This window comes from Poeciliopsis prolifica, unplaced genomic scaffold (genome assembly GCF_027474105.1).
Source record: "Poeciliopsis prolifica strain line A6 unplaced genomic scaffold, Auburn_PproV2 SCAFFOLD004, whole genome shotgun sequence".
In the NCBI taxonomy this organism is placed as follows: Eukaryota; Metazoa; Chordata; class Actinopteri; order Cyprinodontiformes; family Poeciliidae; genus Poeciliopsis; species Poeciliopsis prolifica.
The window spans coordinates 12,910,984-12,929,415 of NW_026562379.1; the positions used below are offsets into that span (position 1 = coordinate 12,910,984).

The window sequence follows — 18,432 nt, forward strand, 5'->3', positions numbered from 1 at the left end:
AGAGGCTTCCCTCTTGGCCTCTGCGGTCTCAACCAGCCTCAGCGCATTTCCCCAGATCTTCCCTCTGAATAAATATGCTAATCTACTCTCCATGTGGAAATCTCAAGCTGCTGATTAAAAGTAAAACAAAGAGGATACTCTGTGAATCCCTTGGAGACTTCTGTCTGATTGAGAGGAAAGGAATGCAAAGCCCCGTGTTGTGTACCAGTATATGGCTCCAACGAAAAAGCTGTAGAAAACATGGAAAGAGGATGTTTTAGCTTTTCTTTTTAATCCGTGGTAGTGAGTGTGAAATGTCAGCCAGTTATTATTGATTACCAAGAACAACTTTTGTGCTTTTCTAAATTTGTATTTTAAGGCTGTGTTCTGTCTAATAAGCAGGTTTAGCTTCTAAATGAAGGGAAAATCAGTGGATGGAAAAATGAATCTTGGATATAAATATTCCTCCTCAACAGCATGTTTGCTGCATATTTTCTTTTCAGTTTCAAAAAAACTTTTCTGCAAATTTCTCTTGTAGTAAGATACATCTCTTAATAATTAAGTTGCTTTGCCCATGATTATGATGGTAGAAGCTGGATTGTTGCTGGATCTGGGGATAAACAAACATTTCAAAGAAATGGTCTTTTGATAACATTTGCTGTAACGTTTTTGTACTTGGTTGAATTTTCTTCTTGCGTGTTCAAAAAGAAAATGATAAAACAAATGCTAATTATTTTTGGTAAGTAAAGCAGCATTGCACCTAAAACAATTTGACATTTTACAAGATTTTTTTTAGGTATATCCTGTAGTGACATTTTCCTGTATGAGAGCTGCTCTCTCCCTGTGGCTTGACTATTCTGCTGTGCCCTTTGTCTAGTCTATCAATCTCTGTTCCAGTTAAAAAAGAAAGCACCAGTGGGTATTACATAATGTCTGTATCTTAGCAATGTCGTCCGTTCTGTATTTTGCCTCTTGTGTGCTTCTCAGCTGTCCGTAAAGTTCAGGGCTTCAGTCTTACTAAGGGTCACTGATGGCGGAGGCCCACTGTGACCTCCCACAGCTGCAATCTCTTTCTGTCTCTCTAGAGTCCTGTAATATATACATCCCCAATGCTCCACCACAGTACACTGAGAGCAGAGGACATGTCCTGAAATTTCACAATAAATCAAAAACAGCACAAAGAAATGAATAAATGTGAAGTGTCTGAAAAGGTAAACGATAAAAAATATATGGCACCTAATTGTATTCTGCAGTGAATACTTTAGAGGACCATTTTGGACTTCAATGGTGAAAGCAAATCTGTTTTTTTTTTTCCACTTCTACCAAATTTGTACATGATTTTTTTGTCAATTTTTCTTTGCAAAATAGTTGAACCCCACTTTGATTTGTTGAAAATCATCAATGAACATGAACTCTTATGTTCCCAATTGGGTAAAGGTCTGTATTTTGACTAGGGTGTTTTAACATGAATTCTTTCTATCCAAACCATTCTATTATAAATTTGGGGAGCTCAGAGTTGACAGCAAAATGGTTGATGCTAAACACATGGCAGTCCTGGAAGAAATTAAAAAAAAAAAAAAATGGGCAGAATTTTGTGATAGAAAATATTGTGACCAGATACTTAAATTATTATTGTGTGAATATGGAAAACAAATATGTATAACATCTCTCATCTTAGGTTTGAGCATAAGTGAACCATGGAAGTGTCAAATGTCTTTTAAATGTTGGCATTTTTGTTTCTATGTCATTTTTATTATAATTAATAACAATAACTATTATTATTATTATTATTGTCTTTATTTATCTTGCACATTTGACCCCAATTCTTTTGACAATTGAACAAAACCGGATTAAAAAGAAGTTGCAATAGAGCACATCAGTGTAGATCCCATTTTTAAAGAGGCAGATCAGGGTGGTGTAGGGGCAAAGAGTGACCCATGTATTGAGGCCATTGTCCTCATGCTGGTGGTCAAAGGTTCGATTCCCAGCCTGGTGACATTTGCTGCATGTCTTCTCCCTGTTTCCTGCTGAAATGCTTTTAAATAAAGGCCACTAGAGCCTTAAAAAATATGGCAGACCATTTTTGTCCCCATAGTACGAAGACAAAACCTGGGAATTGAGGAACTTCTTGATTTAAGGCTGCAGGGAAAATTAATTTTCATTGGATTGTGCCAATATATTTTCTTCCCATTTAACTGCTGAAGAACAGGTGCCAGGTCTGTGACATCATGCTCTAAATTTATTATTTCTGCATGCAGCTCAGAATACAAAACTTGTGCGCTGCCATCATGAGCGCATGAAAAATTCCACACATGGAAAGATGGAAAATGACTTGTGGTTTCCTGAGTGCAGAGGCCAGCTTGGCGGTTTGACAGGGAAAGCAAAAAGACGGGGGAAAAATGATGCCTGGTTGTATTTCTGGACTTCTCTTTTTATATACAGTGATTTGTCAAGGTTGGGAAAACATTAAGAGAACTATATGGATAACCTGCTCTGAAATCTTTGAACATTTTCATCTCAATTATTGTGGCCATGTCTTTTAATAATTTCTTCCAGGCTCCTATGCTGAATGAGGTCATCATGTTCAACAATTTCCATCTTCTGCTGGTATGAATTATTGCTGAGTATAAATCATCTGTCCATTATGGTTTGTGTTACTTCATGATGGTGCTTAATTCTACTGATTTTATTTTTTCCAATTTAAGAAAACTGATTTAGATTTCTGATTCCTAATTCCTCCATTCTGCCAATTGGAAATGAAGCAGACAGTAAATTCTTTATGGAGCAGCTTTTCTAAAAAGACTAAGTTTTGCATATGTGTACATGTGTTTGTGCATGTGTGTGTCTGGTGAGGAATTTAGGCCTGGGATTTGTAAACTAAGTGGAAGGAGACTTGGGGAGTTGTGTGAGGATGCAGTCCAGTTTAACTGGGAACATGTGTGTGACTGTTGGACTGTTATGTGAGAAGTGACACAAACGCTAAGAGGTTGGTCCAGCACTCAACTGCCACGTAAAAGAAAATACAGAAGCAAGATTTGGGAACTAATGAGTCAGGAAGGGACATGCAGTTTCAGGGCTTAAATTCTTGACAACAAACATTCCACAGGGAAACTTAATTTAGGGGCACAAATCATTATTTTTACAACTACTCCTTTTCAATTTTATCCGCAAATCAACATTGTCTGTGATCACAAGCTTCCACCTTTTCTGGATTAAACACAGTTGTCAGACTAGTCATTTTGACACTATATTTAACAAATTTTCAGACACCTGTATTGATGTTTTTTGGACCTTTGGAGAGTCATGAAACCTTTGAAGAGGGTACTTCCCTTGTCACAAAGCTGCCACAAGTAGCTGAGGGCTCGTACGTCTGCCCGTCTCCAGCTGGAGGCAGGCCATCTGGGTCCACACTGCAAATATTTCACACATATGCGAAGCCACTATTGGTTTATCTACCGAGAATCAGACAGGCAATTAAAAACAAAGCTATTTAACAGAAATATCTAAGCTTAAATAAACCACTGCATTTTTTCTCTTGCCTGTTTTTGGTCTAATTAGATTGGTGATGCTGATAGTGATCAAGAAGCAATCTGAAATAATTGTTCTTTTAAATTACTTTTCTGCATTAAAAGAATAACGGAAAGACAGACTGATTTATTTTAATGTACTTTTTGAGAGATTTCAATCTCAATATTCAAAGATACATGGAAATAGCTTTTATTTTTTGTAGGCCAGGACACACAAGTAAAACTAAAATCCTACTAGAAATGCAAATTTTGTGTTTTTGGTCACTGTTTCTAAAAACATATGTGAACAATAACTCTTTTTTCACATTCAGTGCTTTTATTTTAGGAGAAAGATGTTTAGAGCTGCTACTGAATTCTTTATATTTCACTAAGAACTTTGTCATTGTTTTCCGTGTAAGTTTCTGTGTAAAAACTGTTTACTTCTTCAGAGTTGACTTCTATCAGCTCTTTCAGTGGCCTCACGAGTTTCCCACAGAAACTGTAGGGGTTCCAGATGTTGCAGGGAGGCAGAAAGTCTAATCCAAATCTATTCCGCCAGACCTAGGCCTCTCTGTCCTCAGATTGACAGAGAGCATGGAATAGCTCACACCAAGGTCTGTCCTTCTGCAGTGAAGCAAGGCCACAAGTGACTATGCGACCGGAGCTTTACATAGCTGTGCGCATCCACCTGCACTCAGATAATAAAAAAAAAAAAAACAGAGCATGCTGTTTAAAGACGTTCTGTCCTGGGTCAGTGTACCGATGCAGCTTTCTTGTGGTTTCAGATCTGATTAAACAATCTGGCTCGATAATCAAAGCACTGTGGCAAGAAGAATCAGAGCAGTCTTCCTGTATCCGTTAGGCTTATCTCTGACTCAGTTTCAAATAGGATTTATGCTGAAGGAATGAGGTTTCGTATAAAATAGATTAGCTGGCTGTTGTAAGCTGACTAGCTGATTAAACTCAGACTGTCATGCAATGATCATATCGGTTCTCTCCACCTTTTCATGTCAAAGTGTCCTTGTCAAAATTACAAAACATGTGCTCATTATACAAAATATAAACAGTGTGTATGAAAAGCACCATATGAAAGAAATATCATCAGTAGGCGTTGGTGGACATGTTATGTGTTTTGAACATTGTGCTTTGCTACTGCAAGCTCACATGACCACAACTCAGATATTGCAGCAAATACCCGGCAGCAGCATTACCTAATATCATGCAATGCTGTTTTGATACTTAACTCATTTCAGGATGCTTGACACTGTTGCAGCCATCACTTATATTCAGATTAATTAGACTAATTAATATTTGACCATTTGGAACTGTTAATAGAGCAGTTATTAATATATTATAAACTAAAAGATGACAGTCACCTTGTGAAAAGTAAAGTATCTGGTTTTCCCGCAGCAAAAATATTCCTATTCAGAATGCTCTTTCAAAATATTAAAATGTTTTCTTTTTATTCCTGTATATCCAACAATGAGAATCCTCCAGGGAACTGGGTGGATTATTACAACTCTACAGTCACTAGAGACATAAAAAGACCAGAAAAATAGAAACTGTCAATTACATGGAATTAAAAAGGTTACAGAATACTCCCTATTGGCTACAAGATTAGTCATGTCACGCTCTGTAAGATACACTGCTTTCAAACCAAAAAGACAAACAGTCCTAGTGCTCATCCTTGCACACTGGTGTCTTGGCATGCTGTTCCCGATGAGAGCATGTGCAGCTGCATGGCGTAAACTACTGTCTGCTATCAATCTCCCACAACTCTGCAAATTTCTGCTCTTGGAACTTCATCAAATCTCTCGGTATTTGTCTTTCAACTTACAAAAGTGTCTGAGGCTGCACCAAGAGGAAAAATATCTGTTACTTTGTAGAAATGTCTTTCAAATGAATTTATGCAGCCTTTTGTATGCACAATAGTTTTCATAGATTAAATATACTAACTAAAAATTATCTCTACAACATAAAACGCTGAAGAGACTCATCCAAGGAAAGTAACAGAACCTAAAATATTCATCCAAAATCTGCTCATAATGTTAACTTTCCAATTTATTTTCTTCTTTATAAAGCACATAATGTACAATGCATTGTTTATCAACTTTATGAGCCAATTTTCTCTCAAAATATTAAATGATTTGTGAAAGACTAAAGATAGCATTTGCCATTTCATTTCAGTCCTTTAGAGGAAAATTTGTGGAACAGAGAAGGGAAATTCCACTGGATAGAAGACTAAGTTTTTTGTTGTTGTTTGTTTTTGTTGTTTTGTTTTGTTTTGTTTTTGCTCTTGGTCAGACACTTAACTTTCTTTTCTCTCTGGGAAGAATCAGAAAACATAAACACCAATTTCCTGTTTGGACTTGATTCATATTGGCTTATGTCATCCCTCAGAATATCATTAAATGTTATTTATACAGCTTTCCTATCATCGCTATGCATTGTTGATTGCTATAGAGCTTAAATAAACCTTGATGTATGCTGTGCATCCTTAGGAGTTAATTCATTGTGGAAAAGGAGAACTAAAGCTGGATTTGATTAATAGTATTATATTTTACATCTGTGAGAATAACAAAAAACTAAATGCTGAGGGAATTGTAGCTCTGTGATTAAATTCTTGTTGCTCTAATAGAAACCAGGTGCAGTACAGTGGTTGAAATGTTTTCCCATGCATTTTTTGTGAGCTATGCAGCCTTAGCAGATTTAGAACTGACAGCATTACATGCTTTGTCATTCAATTAAACAATGGCCACATAAATGCTTGTCACGCCAGTTTTTGGATAACGTAGCATTTTCAAGCTACGTTATGCAAATTTTAATGCCACAAACTTTAAACCCTTTACAACCTTGTCATGTTTTTGTTTGTTTGTTTGTTTTTTCTATTTACTTCATTGTCAAAGAAGTCAAATCAGACATTTCAGTGCTCATACAAAAATCTGCACTTCATAATCAGAATTTTGAAGAATTGGATTGTACAGACCTGATCTTCATTTTGAATATGAATGATTCTATAAAGTACAGTCTGTACTAAAAGAAGAAACCGTGACGTTATAATTGACGTCCCACTAACAAAACAGAATTAGTGGCGACTTTAATGCATTGGGACCAAAGTCGGCTCCTCCTTTCCCAACCACACAACCTAAAGCCAGATATATACCACATGTGTGGCTCCTCTGGAAAAACGAAGTCCATTTGGGAATATATGGTCAGGAAATTTATAGCACATGCATACGATGAGCCCTCAGGGACTGGGATAGAGGTGGAAGAGAGATCTCCTAGGCTCCCAGCTCCCCCGATCCTTGTTTCCATTAGGCTGGGAAGTGCAGTCTCCCAGACGTTTCAAGGGGGCCTGGTGTAAGACCTCCTGGCCAACAGCATGACCCATTCATGGAGGAGAAATCGGTTTCCTCACATCTGGGATTTTCCCCCAGCAGCCACAGGATAAGCATTCCACATCAGTCATCAGACATGAATGGAGGCAACACACATTTAGAAACTCTGCAAAGTAGATAAGTTGTTCACAAGTAAATATCAGTTTATCTGTATGTGTTCATCAAAGTTGTGAGATGGGGTAGAGACAAGAAAGAGCAGATGAAAAATCATCAAAAGAATGTCCAGTCTTACAGGGAGACGAGTGCTTTCTGGAAGCCAACTGGCCAAAACAAACAAAAGGGTGAGTCAGTGGAGAGAAAACTTTCCCAAGCTAACTGATGTTTCCTTCCCTTGCATCTGCTGTTATTTCCACTGCCAACAACTGCTCTAGAGGCTGGACATTGTTTGATTAATATGATCTTCAACCTGATAAAGATCATCTTTATTCCGCAAGATATTTAGGGTTACAAGAGGAGCAGCACAGTGACAGGACCTTTGGTGATTCAAATTGGAAGTCAGAAACTCACTGCTGTGTGTTCTTCTGTCACTTTTGCACATTGGCTTGACAGAAATGGTGTTTTCCTGTCAGCCTGTGTTTCCATTCCCACCTTTTCCCACCTTTATTGAGGCTCTTTTTGCAGCCTAACATTGTGTCCAACTTTATTATCCTGTTTTCAGCCCATATCATTCCAAAGGATATCCCACTTTAATTTAACTTGATGATAGATATTTGATGTAATGATTAGTTAAGGACCTCAGAAGTGAGAAACATTCTCACTTCTGTTGTTAGAAAATGTATTGTTGACATAGAGTGTTCTCGACTTTTGTCTGGTTTGGCCATTTTCTGAAATGATGCTTGACTTACCCTTCAGTTGTAACTGTGCTGGGTGTGTTTGCATGTGTGTGTGATCCTACCGGTTCATGGCATCCAGTCTTTATACACTGTCACCGTGCCACTGGCTATCTTGTGACCATCTGAGACATAATCACTTGGATCCATCTAATCACTCTGAGAATAGTTTAGTTATTCTACTGTGATTGAGCACTTTTTAATGATTTGCTTCATGGGAATAACATGAATGAGTTTTGAATCTTATTTTTGAAGATTATCCAGCTATCTATTATCTTCTGCTAGTCAAAGATCAGGTAGCAGAACCAAAAAAATACCATGATATCTATTATGTGACATCATGGTGTCACATAATAGACACCATGATGTCTAATATGTTTCTTGCCTAGATGGTATATAGGTCTGTTTATGTCCTACCAGCAGGACATAAACACAAAACCTCCAAAAGAAGGTACCCATGAGGTGTCCTGATCATATGCTCAAACCATGACTTTAGACTTGCAGCTGACTAGGCATTAGGCCAGCAACCAATACCGCATCATACCCAACTGTAATTCAGTCCCTGAACCAGGTCTGCAAAGACCTGGCAATCCTTTGCTGGTTGAAGGATGCCCAGTCCTTCTTCAAGCCAAGGACTGGGAATCCCTTCTGTCACCCATAGTCCTGCAACATACTCAACAAAATACCTCAGTGGCATGATGACAAATTATATCCACATCCACAAAACTTCTGTTGACTGGAGAACAGTAACGCCCATGATCCGCACGCAGGGTAAAGATCTGGTATGCTGTACCATAGACAGGACAAAGTCCACTTTGTTTCCTTGAATCTGAGGTCAGACAAATTGAGCAGCCCAAAGCAGGGGTGTCCAACTCCAGTGCTGGATGGATTCAATTTTCGGATATTTCCCTGCTCCAACACAGCTGGATCAAATTGTTAAATTGCCACCTCATGGAGTTCTTCAAAGACCTAGCAATTAACCATTGTTTGATTTACGTGTATCAGAATTAATACATGCAGAACAACTGGTTCTTGGTTTGTGACTTTGGACACCACTCCCTTAGAAAAAGACTTTTCCAAGAAAAGCTAGGTAGTGCATAACTCATTTTGTCATCTTGGGACGAATTTCATCCACCAATGTACAACACTTTTCAGATCGGATATAATAAAATTAGAGCTATGATTCATTGTCTATGCAATATCTCATTTTATCAGCTCAGACATTCTTCTTTTCACAAACTACCCATCAACAGACCCCTGTATTTGCTCTCAAAACAAAGTGCTGTATTTCTCAGTAGGTTGTATTTCTTTTCTGTTTTTAATCATTTGTCCTTCTCAGAGGGAAAAAATTTCCCTTTTTTTCTTCTTGAAATGACACACCAGATCGTCATACTGACACTAAAAACTGGCCTTAGCTTATTCATCTGAGAAGCTGTCAAGCTTCACTCACTCCATGTGTTTTTAATAGGCTTTAACCTATTATAGCGGTAATACTAGTTGGTGCCCACATAATGTTTTCAGCTGATATCATATGACTTGTCTCAGGTCATGGACAGCCTGCATGGGCATACAATAATAGAAAAAAAAAATTCCTAAAATAATTCTGGTGAAACGACTATTGGTGCAGTTGTCCTGCAGGCATCCAAAGCAGTAGGCTTTTAGAGAGAGAAAAAAAAGTTTATTCTTCAGGCGTGAGCAAAGGTCTTTTGTTTCCGGATTTCTGGTGCAAGCTTTCGTAATAACAAAAGCAAATGGTCCTGAAACTGAATCCGTGCCACTGTTAAAGAGTTGATTTGCGCTAACTTATCCGGAGAAAACTCACTGAACTCTAATCAATATTTAAAGCAACATGCAGCATAATCCTAATAAAATAAAGTTAGGTTAAAATCTTGAAAATATATAGTATATAGTCACACATGACAGCATGGAACATTTGAGAGTAGAAAGAAACAATATTATAAGGGTTCACTACCCCAGGAGCCTGAAAAAAGAACAATTGAGTCCCAAGGATTTATGAATGAATGATGGGAAAATTTGCCAAATTATACGTTTAAAAGTGTGATCGATTAAAGACATAGGAAGTAATTGACATACTGAAAGTTGTTTCAAGACAGTCAAACATTTGTGTGTATTTATTCCAGTTATAGTGTCGAATGGTTTGCTACTGTGAAGCCTTGAAGTACTTCAGGTAGAACTTTTGTTTCAGTCAGAAGTTTTTTAAGTCTTTTGAAAATAAAAGAAGCCGATATTGTACACGTACTTTAAGAGTATTTATTAATTTGAGTCGTATTTGCAAAGTAGATCTTAACAAATGAACAGTGATCAGGTGGAAGACTGTGAATTAGGAGCCAATGACTTCAGATCCATTGTATCTCTGCTTCACCTCAGAGTTCAAAAACTACAGGTTTAAGAAGTAGGTCAAATCATCAGACATTTAAGTACACATTTTGTTTAATTCTTTAGTGCAATCAGCACATTTTAATACACAAGGAAACCAATTTAGATTTTCAAGTGTGGGTTGGGGAGAAACTACTGTCTTTCAAATTACTCAACTCTGATTTGAAGGGAAAGTTTTGTTGATTTTATCAAATTGAAATTTTGTGTAAAAACTAAAATGAATACCATGTCTTTTGATCAATCAAAAAAAAAAGGGCAATAGATAACAAAAATCCTCTGTTTTTGGTCAAACATAAGAAGGTCCTCTTATATCTCTGTTGAAACAATTTCAATACACTTGAAAAACCTGATATTCACAGATTTGAGAGACTTTCTTGTCTGAAAACGTAAGAGAATAGGCTATTTGGTTTAAGCTTTTCTTCAATATACACTTCAAGTGTTGTGAGATCATTCCTTGCGTAATGTAACAGTACAAAGACACGAAGTACATTCTAACCAATAATAATATGGTGGGAATCCCTATGATTCTTTCGGTACGTGAAGGCATCACGGTTGTATGTACGTAAATCACTATGCACACACAATGAACCTAGGAACACACACGCACATCTGGGGGGCAGTATGAAAGCCCGTCTCTGTGCTGTCCTGTCACTTTCTCACTATTATTAGTTTAATTGACTTCCGCTTAGGTTTCAGGAATATATTTTTCCTTTTTCTTTTTTTCTTCTTTCCTTCCTCGAACATGCTCAGGAACTATTTCCCAGCGTTGATGATGCAATAAAAAGGAGCTCAAAGCCGGGACGGCGTGATATTTATTTTTTATTTATTTTTTGCAAACTTTTTTTTTTTTAAGCTGCGTGAGGCAACAAACGGATTTTATTATGCCGGAGTTCAGGTTCTGAGATGACTTCTAAAAGATATTCAGCTCGGCTGAAGCTCCGGCGGTCTTTCAGCGAGCAGCTGCGGAGCTCCACGTCCAAAGCCTGGGATTTACTCTGGAAGAATGTCAGGGAGCGGAGACTGGCAGGTCAGTAACCCGCTTTAGGTGCTCCCTGGAGCCGACGCACGCGTGCGGAGTTAAGCACTTTACGCACCGCAGTTGGATAAATTAATTCATTACAATTAATTTAATCCAGGTAGAACCCATTTATTTAGTGAACGACCCTTGCTTTAACAACATATTAGCATTTTACAGTCGGAAGCGTGGGGAAAACAGTTTCTTACATCTGCTAAAAGTTTGACTCTAGTTTTCTATGTCCCTGTTATTCCTGAGGTTTGACTTGTGATTACAATATAAACTCATTATGGAGGCAACTAGGCTACAGTATCCTATACGTTCTGTTTAATTTAACATAGCATTTTCTATGCTTTGGGGGATGTGGAAATATATAGAGTTGATTTCCTTTTTAATTCTAAATGCTAATTATTTCTAACTAATATCATGTTTAGAAATAAAACAGCCGTATGCATTGTGCTGCTTTGTTACGTCAATTCCACCAATACAAAGAATAATGAATTTATTGTGGCCGCAAGGGGGCAGTGATGAGCCATTATGAAATCATAAGCAAGCCTACACGAATTGAAAATTAACATTGATCTGGCAAGAATATATGCGGTGCAAAGTTGTCTTCATGTTCATAAAACTAATTTAACACTAATAACAGTTTTATCTGTTAATAAGACTGACCTTATGCAGTTAATAATTTCCTATGTTTAAATTCTTATAGCTTGCCATAAAGTTTTTATACGTTTATACGTTTATGCAAATGTATTAATGCTTTTTAATACATTTGGGTACATTGTAACAGTAAACAGTGTATTTCTGATCTTGTTAATCTTCAGTTGCTTTGTTTATTTTTTTAAATGCCTGACTGCAAATAAATCAACCCAGACTGTTTCCAAGAAATGTGTTTCTAATGAACCAGACAACAGATATTTGGCTTTTCCAAACAGATATTCAACAGGAGGTCAAGGCTGCAAAGCATTGCTTCGTAACACTACTCTCTATCTATACCCCTCAACCTACTCACTATCACCCATACAAACTCATTTTATTTCCAAACACATTGTTTTATTTAAACATAGACATAAAAAAAAAATCAAAAAAGCTCAGATATGACCACATAATTATTTAAAAACATAGAAAAAATACAATAGAAGTGTATTTGGCACCAACATAGTAAATTTACCGATCCACCAGCCAGAGGCCAGAGATCAGAATTTGGCAGTTTTCTGCTGATTTGCCCCGATTGGTGATCAGTAGGTAGATAGTTAGTTTTGCAGCAAGCATTAAATAACTATTTTTAGTCTATAAACACATTTACAAACTGCATGTTGTGATTTAATACACTTTCTTTGGCTTGATGAAATTAAGACTAAGATTAGGAAAATTTGCTTTGATGCATGAAAAGCTAACCTTGTTAGTCCTCCGATTTCCACTGGATTCAAAACAAGCACCTGTTCAATAGAACCTGCAACCATTATTTTTATTTGATGTGTTACAGTCCTAGATTAGACTGTAGATTAGATTTAGATTTTTAAAAATGAATTTGCAGGTTAAAGACAACCTGAAATATGTGTTTCAGAAATGTCAATATACATCTCTAAATATCACTTAGTCTGACTTGTCTGAGCTTAAAGCTGCGTGCATTAGGACCTAGATACAAATTGATGAATTTAGTGTCCTTTATAAATTCAGCGTAGGGTGCAATACATCAAATAAAATCACAAAAAAACTAAATGTTCATTCTAAATATAACATCTTACAGAATAAACTTTAAGTGAAATGAATGAAACAACTTATTTAGAGGCTAATGCTGGGAGTGATGCTATATGGTTCTGTAGTTGCATAGTGTTGCCACTAGATGCAGTGAACTGACCACACCAGTACCACAGTTCGAGTGCGAAAGTGGCATGAATTATAAAAACCCGCTTGGTCTTCATCAGGCATGCTGAAATCATGCAAATGGAGACGAGATGTGCGTCCTGAGGCTCACACAGGCCTGAGGATGCAGATAATTTTTCCTCTGTAATCACACCTGGCCGAAGCTGAGCAGTTCAAACTAGACGTTTCCAAAGGCTGACTTATACTAAACAACTGCAGTTGTGCATGCACTCAGTACAAGTTATCATATGGACCGTATCATGAAGATGATTTTTTTTTCTTTTCTATTTTCATTAAGATCAACAATCAAATCATCCCTGTCAGGCCTGGTAGTCTATCACAACACCTTGATATGTATTTGTTTGTCTGTGATGCGAGCCTAGATGTCTCCTGCCATGCTGCATTGCAATTTAGCTCTGAGACCCAGACAGAGGCATGCTGCAACATGTTTGATATGGGCCCGAGTCGCAGCACTCCCTCTGAGGACAGACCACAGCCGTTTCTGCATGGCATGCAGTCCAGAGTTAAACACAATGGCATCTCTGAGCACAGCGGAGAATTTTTAGCTCTTTCCCAATCCTAACTGAACTATCTGAATGCAGACAGAGACGATGTCACCATTGATCGCATTCATTATGATTACGTAGTACAATACATGGTAAATGTTATCGTCTAGACAAGAAAGGAAGTCCAAAATGGAGACTAATTAATGGCAGTTACACTGTCACCCACACACTGCCTCTTATTTTTAGATCTCATTGGTTAAATGGTCCTTTTACTTTGTGAATGAATACAGGTACTTGTGAGTAAAACATGAGTCACCACTCGATGAAATCATCAGAACAGACTCACGCCATCAGTGACTTCTTTTAGGTGTAGCAGCCTCCTATTAATACAACTCCTCTCCAGGGTGTGAAGAGAGCCATTAAACCCAGGAGAAGTTTATGAAAATGTGCAGCCGACGCTGAAGTGTGCTTCTCAATTGTGGTCTTTGTGAAGCTAAGCTGGGGTGGATTTTGCCAGCCAGGCAGAGGAACAGACAGAGGCTGTGTTTAAGTTGGTGGCTTGCCCGTTTGTCCTCTTTTCACATGTATGGCACCGTGCTTGTGCTGAACTGGCCGACTTGTATGCTAAGTCTCAAATAGTCATAAGAAGACCAGACTTGTGGATGTATAAATGTGGGAAGGTTGTTGTTTCAGGCAAGGATAAGGACGTTACACATTTAAATAAGAGTACATGCTTAATTCAAAGTTATAATCGATCATGTTCAGGCTGGACGATAAAACAATAATGATATGTATCACAACAGATGATAAATGTAGGCAATTGGTGTACATTACTATGGAATCTCAAAGGTCTGCAGACTATATGCAGTCCACAGAATGTGTGGACAGTGTGCCTAAGTATGTGGGAGCAGTTTCAAGTTCAACATGTTCAATAGTTGAAAAATAAATTGTGAATAAATGAGGAAACATCACTAGTTTGGCATTGTTTACATATATATTTATAATAAAAAAGTCCTAATCAATAAGTATTGATAATGACTGATATGAAGTTCTTAAATAGTGGTATGTTTTTCACCAATATCGGCCAGTCCTAAATTGTGCGGTAAGCATCTTTTATAAGTATTTTACATTGTTCTTCTAGCATTAAACATAAAGTTAATTGACTAATCCTACACAATTTGTAAACTAAGCAGATTGGGAGCTTGAGATCAAGTTAAATGCAACAAACTGCACTGCATTGTGTAGCTTAATTTACAAACCATTTCCCCAAATTTGTCTTATCTGACTTCTATTTCAAACCTATAAAACATGTTCTGTACCCCATTCATTTAAACATTTCATATCAGTTTTATGGGTATTTTCTTAAAGATGAATAATAATAATCATGTCAGTGTATGAGAACTCGTATGCTTTGCTTTTTTCTATAAAGTCCAAATTGGAGTATAAATTGACATAATGGAAGATTGCATAAACTGACTTCATATTCAGAGCATTTTCTTGACATTTAACAAGTTAGGGTTAGGGTAACCCTTACCCTAACCCTAATCCCCTGGCCCTAACCCCTAACTCTAACTCTTTTCATGCCTGTTAAATGTCAAGAACATTTGGAAATTACATATTTGCAAATTAAATATGAACATGCATCAGGTGTATAAAGCATTCTATTTAGCTAATTTTAAAGCTTAATTTTTATTTATTGAATTGACTTTAATTTCCTTATTTTTTTCATAACAAAATTGGAAAAAACTGCCTCGGCATGTCACGAGTTTACAGTCATTCTTACATAATATTCGGCATACAGGGAAGAATGAGAGTGAAATATTTGGTGAATGAAAAGGTTTTCTTCTGTGAAGATCAAAGTAACGTGTGTATTCAGGCTAAATCTTTTTTTCCCCACTCAGTGTTTGACACTTTGAAGTGACCTATTGTGAGAACTTCCTGCCAATGTAAGTGGACATACTTTGGTGGGGGGTAGTAATTAGCATTTCCCATACCAAGAGAAGGATTTCTCTCCTCCTCTTGCTTTTACAGTTTTCTCCAAAGTCTCACTCACACCTAGTAAATTTGGCACTGGCGTCACCTGAAACAGCACAGAAGTTGTTCTTGCACAGGGTAAATCCAAGAGCCTCTATTTTTGTAAGCCCTCCCACACCCTACATCATCCACTATTGCTCCCTTACTCAGTTCATAGGCATTCCAGTGGTATTTATATTTCCCTCCAGAGCGGGGAAAGCTGTCGAGCCTTCATACAGGCACTGGATTCAGCTCAGAAAGGTGGGCCGTACTTTTTCCTGCTTCCTTGTGATTGGCTTCACCATGGTCACGTGACCTGCAAAGGGCTGACTCTCCTCCTCTCTGGGCTCCACTGAGCCATCCCTCTCAGGTCTTCAGGCTTTTTTGCGCATGTATGTGAAGTTTTCTGTTGTGTGAGGGTGAGTGTGCTTCAGGCACTGGTCAGGGGCTTGTTTGGGGTAGAATACAGCCATGTTTCGAGAGCTCCCAGAGTCCACAGGCAGTGACTGCCTGAGCAGCATGACTCCTGAAACTCAGGATATCTACCTTAGAATGGATCATTGCCGCAGGCGCTCTGGCTACAGGCTGGGCAGGATCATTGCCAGACACCAACTAGTGAAGAGGATTGCTGGAGGTAGGAGATGTCTCTGGAAATAAGTGACAGCTCGCATCATTGCTTCACTGTTTAGACTTGAAGGCGTTTGTTTGTTTCGGTCACAGTTTTGTTTTCAACTCAAATTATTTCCCCTTTGACACCTTCACTAAGTAATCAAAGCTCAAAGTAAATATATCACAATGTGCTTGTAATAAAAAATTAACAGAATCATACTTTAAGGTGAAACGCACTCCTTTAATGCATGCATTCGTTTTACCATAAAAGTCAGTTATGACCTTTGACCAATTGGTAGTCAAGGGTGAAGCCTTGACAAATGAATAGCATCGACAAATTATAACAAATAGTAATGTGTGATAAGCCTTAGAATTAACCATCCAAGGAACACTGCACCCAGAGTGTAAACAAGAGATATCAATGAATGTCTTTCTTAACGGTTTTACAACTCTTCAGCTTGTTTTTGCACTGCTGGTTGGAGCTGGGAGTGTTTTCTTTCATTGCAGTAGAGTTTGACTTCTCATTTAGCTTTCCCCAAAAAATATGGCCTTGACTTTAAAAACTAAATAAAATCTCCTGGAAATCAAGAGGAGGTGTGGCATGCCTTAACCGTGAGGAGGACAAACCATGTGAAGCCTTGGTTTCTCCCTGCAGATGTAAAAACCCTGTTGCTGGAGGAGAGGGGTGACTATACACACAAAACGTCAGAGACATAGTTCCCTTACCAAATGCTCTGAGTGAGACAAAATAACAAATTGTGTGGATAAGATTTTGTTTGTCACCACAGAGGACATAAGTCAAACTATGCTCTTTTGATCCTAGAGATGTTTATGAAAAAGTTTTTTTTTTGTTGCACAGATTCATGAAGATGCCCTTGAGCTGTGTGTACAGAAGTTGACATAGAGTCATGTAATTTGCCATGTGTTACAGATGTTAGCAATTTGGCTCCTCTTTGACATGGAGAAAAAAACTTGTGAACCTTTGGATTCTTCTTTCAAAATAGATTTTTTTTGACAGCCATTTTTCAACGTCAAAAGTCACTTTTTGGTTAGCGGGAATTCATTTTCGTCCTTTTTCCTTAATTGAATATATATTTTTGGATATTTCCACACTTGACAGAAAGTAAACACTTCAAAGGTAATTTGTAATTATGAGCAGGTCACTGGTATTAAGATAAAGTGCAGTTTTAAAATTGCTGAAATATATTGTTGCATCGTTCTTACATCTTTTAGTCCTTTTGAAAGCACATCTGGTTGTTTGGATTTGACTCCAATTGAGAGAAACATCACAAACGATGGCGTGGAAACCAAAGGAGCTCTGCTTACTACCTGTTTCAAAAACAGACTATATAGAAACTTTTGGTGTCTCAGTATGATTTCTGAAAAGACCAAGACAACATTGGGTTATTGAAGTTAACCCACTGGCATTTGCTCCTCTGAGTTGCCAAACAAGGTAGTCACAGCTAATGCTTTTTAATATTGCAGATGAAGGAGTGACATTATAAATACAGATAGTCTATGCAACCAGCTGGGAAATTTAAAGCATACCGGCACCAGGGCTGATTATTGCCTCATACAAATATGAACAAACCCTTTTTGGGGTTGTGCTGAAGTTGCCATGGCAGAGGAGCTTTCCAGATTTCAGTTTCTGTATCAGCTCTAAATCTACCATGCAAAGTTATATGTCTTCTTGTTTTGGCTCCACTATTAAAAATTGTTGTACTTTGGTGTAAATATCGCCATGGTATTTTTTACTCAAAGTGATCATGCCTTGAAAATTTATTACACTATTAAAGACAAAAAAAATTGCTCTTTTAATGCTCCATCTGTCATTTTTTTTACCTACTTGTTTAGTATTCATTGTTGTCTTATGGTAAATATAAGGTAAAGTCCAATATGCTGCCTCTATTCTGAAAATTGTGATATGTATTATAATTTTGAATAATTAATAGAGTTGTGGTCGTGTCATTGTCTTGACTCTTGCATTCCTGCTTCATTGACATTCCTGCTCTATTTGGTCTGTTGACATTGCAGGCCATCAGTGAATGGGCACCATGGGGATGGGTGAAATTACTCTCATACTGTCATCCTAAATTCTAGGGATGCCTCTTCATCTTAGTCATATTTCCTTTTATTATGGTCAAAAACTCTGTCCGGTATCTAAGCTTCTTGAGTAATAGATAGATAAGAAAGTTGAGACAGAGACACAGGCATTGTTGGATTGTTTTCAAGTATTTGCTGTCCCTCCAGAAGAATGTGTTTCTTTCCTGAAAATATTCTTCATATTTCTGAGGAGAATTCCATATGTTA

At 37.6% G+C, this 18,432-nt stretch overlaps 1 protein-coding gene across 3 annotated transcripts in view; it reads left to right on the top strand.

Moving 5' to 3' along the window:
- The window catches only part of stard13b (StAR-related lipid transfer (START) domain containing 13b), a 62,491-nt gene that overhangs the window by 18,124 nt on the left and 25,935 nt on the right, over window positions 1-18,432 (top strand). The window contains exon 1 of one of the 3 annotated variants that reach the window (XM_055028199.1): window positions 10,737-11,137. The exons of 1 other annotated variant lie outside the window; for it this stretch is intronic. In XM_055028199.1, the coding sequence (XP_054884174.1) occupies window positions 11,014-11,137 (124 nt within the window). In that variant the 5' untranslated portion in view covers window positions 10,737-11,013. Of the gene's footprint in view, window positions 1-10,736; window positions 11,138-15,898; window positions 16,148-18,432 lie in introns of those variants that run through there. One more of the 3 variants, XM_055028198.1, reaches the window with a different exon arrangement.